The sequence below is a fragment of the Gavialis gangeticus genome, unplaced genomic scaffold (genome assembly GCF_001723915.1).
Source record: "Gavialis gangeticus isolate Ggan-Ray unplaced genomic scaffold, GavGan_comp1, whole genome shotgun sequence".
In the NCBI taxonomy this organism is placed as follows: domain Eukaryota; kingdom Metazoa; phylum Chordata; order Crocodylia; family Gavialidae; genus Gavialis; species Gavialis gangeticus.
The window spans coordinates 40,585,838-40,591,297 of record NW_017728998.1 but is presented as its reverse complement, the minus strand read 5'-3'; the positions used below and the strand labels follow the sequence as shown (position 1 = coordinate 40,591,297).

Genomic DNA, 5,460 nt, shown 5'->3' with positions numbered 1-5,460 from the left:
GCTGCATCTGCTTCTGTAACAGGCTATCACTTTATCCTTAAGACTGTGATTGAAAAGAAAAGGAGGCAGTGAAGAAAATGGGGATCAACCCTCATTTTACATGACCAGTTTTGCAGTGACTTAAGCCTGATCCTATTCCACCTCGCTCAAGTCTCTGTAACTGCCTAATAGGTAGAATGCAAAACTCTAGGACTCTTGGTTTACAGAGCAGATACAGGATTCTGAATAACAATAATCCAAGGCCTGAAAGGCATTGGAAGCCCTACTATGTGAAGTTTAAAAAAATAAAAGGGTTACAAAATTTAATACGGAAAAAGACCACCAACTCCAGCACTTGCATTAATAAATGTACAATCCCCATCTTCTCTCTCATAGCTCCCTAAAACAAAAATAGAAATTCCTTCCACCAAAACAAAAGTGCTTTAAAAACAGATATGAATGCATTTGGGTATAATGCATCTTTTCCCAGAAGAATACCACAGGATGTTTGTGTACCCTGATGCAACAAACAGAAGAACAGTCAAGGTGCATCTGTTGCTATCTCATGTACCTTACAGAGCAGGCCCTTTAACCATTCCCTTGAGAGCAAGCTATAACATGACTCAGATTTAAGCATGTGCCAAACTTCAAGCTATTTGTTCCTCAAAGTTATTGGTTAAGTTAAATGGACTGTAAAAGCCACAGTTATTTTTATGTATTATTATTGTATAGACACACAGTTGTACATTGCTGACAAAATGTAATTACTTAGATGTTTGTGATACATAGATCCAGGGAACACAGGTTGTACTATACTTCAAGACAGCTATGCCTTGCTACGAATCAGCTCTGTCCTGTCAAAGCCAAGTTTCTGTAGTGGCTGGACAACTTCTGGGACATCAGAAACACTGGGCCAGGAAGAGTACTCCATGTTGATGCCTGATGTTGTCCTTACAGTTGTATCAAATGGCAAATGCAGCCTGTTGAGGTTCTGGTTCAGGAATGAGGGTGTTAAGTTCCTCCTGTTGCTAAACCTGGCTTTCTATTCTAAAGAACACTTTACAAAAATACAACGTGTATTTTTAGAGCAGGGCTTGTGACTTGTCCATCATCATTTAAATGCTTGTCGAACAGAACTCATGACAAAAAAAAAAAAATCTAGTCCCTTCAGGTCCTTGTTGCTGTCTCTAAATTTCCTTCCTGCTAGAATCTTTCCTGAACCTTTTGCACTATCAATGAACTAGTGGTCTGAGGCTGACAAATGTAGTTTAACCCCTTTGTGGGAAGTGGCTGGTTTTCCATCTGCTTTCTGTTCTCTTTGAAGTAAATGGTACAGAGGCTGGAGTGTGTCAGAATACCTCAGCAGTTCTGAGCAAAACCTCACTAATTCACACCATTATTCTGCTTAGAGTTACTGTATGGAGAATGTGTCCTAGTTTGTTATTTCTGTGCAACCTCTGGAATGTCAAGAATCTCTTGAAGAAATCCTGAGAGACTTAACAGCTCTCCTGGGAGGCAGAAGAGACAGGGTTAACTCGGGAGACAAAATATCTTTTGAGGAACAGGATGTTTTGGATCTGGGAAATGTTATTTTCATTCAGTAGTAACTGGGGCTTAGTTAAGTACATAGAGGTGGGTGTATCTGTTTCCTCAGCAAAGGACATTCCAAGTAAGATCTAAGCAGAAAAGATTTCTTGAGAAAGGCATTCTGGGGATGTTGAATCAAGGGAGGGGACCCGGACAGTCCCTTCTTAATGGCTTTGTTCTCCAGTCTACTTCTTTCTAAATCCTCTCACTACATCTACCAGGGTGGAAATGGGGCAAAAAAGGAGAGAACCCAGAGTATGTCTCATACAAGACAGTGCCAGGCTGAGACAAGCTGCACATATTGCACAGTTGCTGGCTTATAAACTAGAAGAGGTGCAACCATGTTAAGATGGTGTTATGCAAGTGCCAAAAAGCTCTGTCTCTCAGGGATACCACAAAGGCAACCCCCAGTGTCCTTTGCAGGTGGTAACAAGTAGACCAAGCACATTTTTAATAAAAAATTACATAGTACTGGGTCAAGTTGACCAGTAGCCTGCACTTGAAGAAAATTCACTGATGCATTCGTGAAGGAGACTTCACTACCAAGCTTCTACAGAGACTGCCATTCCAATGAAAACTTGGGCACAAGAATGTTTGGAACCAAGCTATATAGTTCTCATCCCCAGACTGCTATTCAGAAAGGACATTTTGCAACAGTGCATTAAAAATGGATTCTTTGGAGACAAACCCTCAAATAATTGTTACTACTTTCTAACTACCATTAGAAGTGCCATCCTGATAGGTGTTTTAAAATGTATCAAAACATGTACCATATTTCAGAATTGTAACTGTTTGCTTTACTGTTAGCACTGCTCTGTCAGTAAGATAAGGATTTTATCATAGATAAGGTCAGGGTTATCTATTGCCTGGTGATAGCTTTGTACAATTATCTATCACTAAACCGATGTGGATATCACAAGCTGCATTTTTTTTTAAATTGTGTTGTGTAGGAATACTAACCAAGCTGACCAAAGTACTATTTCTGAATTTCCTATCCAAAATAAATGGATGAGACTTAACAAAAACTTCTGTGGAAAAATAACTGAAAGCACACTTTTAAAAAATCTCTAAATTTAGAATTTTAGACATTTATGAATACAGGAAAGAAAGATACACTTCAGGAAAAGTGGGGATAAGCAAGCACAACCAGGACTCAAATAGCCTTCTGCCTATTTTCAGCAGTGCCAATATTTTAACACAGACATTCACAATACACAATTATCTTATTCTTCATGAAAAAGTGAACTGGCTGATGGATTTCTAAGAAATGTGTAAAATACTTCCTTCTCAGTTACATAGTAAATCCAACTAGGCAGTATTTATGAAGTATTTCATACGTATTTATAAAGTTTTTAGTCATAATTAATATATGTAGGTTGGTACTGCAATTCACTTTGTTCAACTTAATTTATCTAAATGACAAACCTGATTTACCATGAAACAATTTAAAACTATTCTAGAAATACTGATTTATTTAAATCAGCTCCAGTCATTCTGGCCACACTCTGAGACCTGGGTCTACTTAACTTATAAAAAAGTAATCACAAGCCTTGTTCCTTACAGAATATTAGGTTTTGCAGTACTTTTAGACATGTTTTTGAGTGAAGTTTACTTTGAATTACATTGGAAAAACAATTTGTTTATATCTGTCTTCAAGCTTTTCCTCATCAACTTAAGGGATAGATATACATTTATTATTAAAGATGAGTTGGTGAAAAAATTTTGCTTCAAGGGATGAATTCTACATCCAAGGCTGTGATATTAGAAAATATACAGGTCTGATGACAGTAATACTTAGATATTAGACAGAACTTTTCATCTGTAGATATTAAGACTACTATAATGTATTTCTCTTCCTTGTTTTTTTCTGCTCCAATTTCAAATGTTGAAGCATTTCTGTAAGCAAACTCACCCTCTAGATTTTCCACATACGAGTTGGATATGAATGCTGAATGTTGAGTCCATTTCTCTGCTGAACCTGATGGCTGGTATTCCAGGTCAGAGATAAAACTGTCTGTGTCAGAGAAGAAGACAGACATAACTACTGACTGGACTAAACCAAGAAGTTACAGTTCAATCAGGATGTGAATTTCAGTGAAAAATTAAAAAAAATCACAGATTTTTGTTTAATTTTAGCTTTCAAAAAGGATTACATCAGTTGCTGTAAATAGTTATTTCACTACCCTGTATTTGTCTGTCTGAACTCAATGTCTCTTTGCTTTTCCTAAACTGTACCAGTCCAACCAGGATTAATTGGAGTTAATCCAACCAGGCTACAGAAAGTAAATACAGCATGTCCAAATATTAATAATGGTATATCTTGTACAGGTGAAGATCTGTGTCACAGACAGCAGTCCTTCAGGGACAGTCAAGAAGCAGAACACGAGATGAAATGGGGATCATTTCAAAGAGATAAGTGACAAAAACACTTACTACCTCAATTATCTTTCCAGAAAACAGAGCTCATTGAGTGGAACAGTGAATTAACCAACGCCAGCAAGCTCACTGAGTAGATCTTAGCAAAGATATAAGTAATACCAAGAGTTTTGACTGACTCTTCAGCCTGGAAAAGCACAGGCTCAGGGGTGATCTATAAACCAGGAACTTTATAAAATGGTCTGTAATTCAATTAAACATAATTTACATTGGCTATTGCTTGATAGATTATGGTAGTCCTTAGGGTGCTTGCGCTTAGTCTTCAGGATACAAGCAAGCCATCTGCTTTGCTATCATGATCTTCAAACTCTGTTTAGGGATCAAAGGAGTGAGCGTTTGTTTTTCCTAGTTTAGACAGGACAACTGAAATGCAGTGCAACTACTTTCAGTTAAATACACATTGAGTTTGAAATGAGCTAAAAGGAAATTAGTTTTTTCTTGGGGAAAATGGATAGGATCAAGGAGTTCTTATTTTAAAGATAACTTTAAGATAACTTTTCCCACCAAATTGGTAGGTGTACTGCCCAGCAGTAAAGTGATTTTCAAAGAAAGCAAAGATTTCCTGAATCCAGGCAAGGAATGGGGACCTAATCTGGAATTTCAGGTAGGAAGCTGTGTAGAAGAACCAAAGGATGAAGTGAATAAACCTTAAAGAGCCACTAAAGCCCTGAAGAGTGCTGGTGATAGAGGGTGAAACTTCTGATGGAGTAGACAACAGACCTTTATATAAAGCCTCCTGGAGGGAGAAGTAAAAGCAACTTGGAACTTTTATGTTTGCTACTCTATAGAGATCTAATTGCTTTATAGTAGGGACATACACAATTTGTGTCACTTTCCTAGAGAAATGCTTTTCCAGTTGCTTGCATATTGTACACATGAATCCATCACACACACAGTTCTAAGCAACTTTTGCTGAGGTGAAAAGGAGTATAGTTATTGAAGAGCTTGTTTCTGTGGCAATTAAGACATCCTTGTTTTGTTGCCTCTATTGATATATTCCTAATTCTGAATATACTGTGAATAGAATGGTACATCACTTAGATGGCTCTCTTTTCCAGTATACAAATATGTATTCCCTTCTCTATATGACCATGCCACCAGGACCAGCTCCCTGAGCTGAGGGCAGTTCGTGATCAGCCAGATGAGAAACACCTCTCTGCTGAGCTCTACCAGGAACACCTTGGAGGTAAGGGTGAGGCTATGGGGATGGCTTGGAGGCCACACTGGTCCTGGGCATGACCTAAAACTGCACCCTGCTGGGCAGCCCCCATGTAAATGCCAGGAATGATCACCTCCCCTGTGTAAGGTTGGTCGGGCACCTTAACCTCAGCCCACACCTTTGGGTGGGTTATTTAATGAAGGGAAGGCCAGGTAAGCTTCTTGAAGTGCCTGAGCCTGCTGGGGTGTGATCTCGCAGGGTCAGGCATGCTTTGTGAAGCACCTGAGCCAGGAATGTGG

At 38.7% G+C, this 5,460-nt stretch overlaps 1 protein-coding gene across 1 annotated transcript in view; it reads right to left on the bottom strand.

The window, feature by feature from the left end:
- NFATC3 (nuclear factor of activated T-cells 3) overlaps positions 1-5,460 on the bottom strand; it is a 193,219-nt gene that overhangs the window by 13,272 nt on the left and 174,487 nt on the right. The window contains exon 10 of the mRNA XM_019505292.1: positions 3,479-3,580. Within this exon, the coding sequence (XP_019360837.1) occupies positions 3,479-3,580 (102 nt within the window). The remainder of the gene's footprint in view (positions 1-3,478; positions 3,581-5,460) is intronic.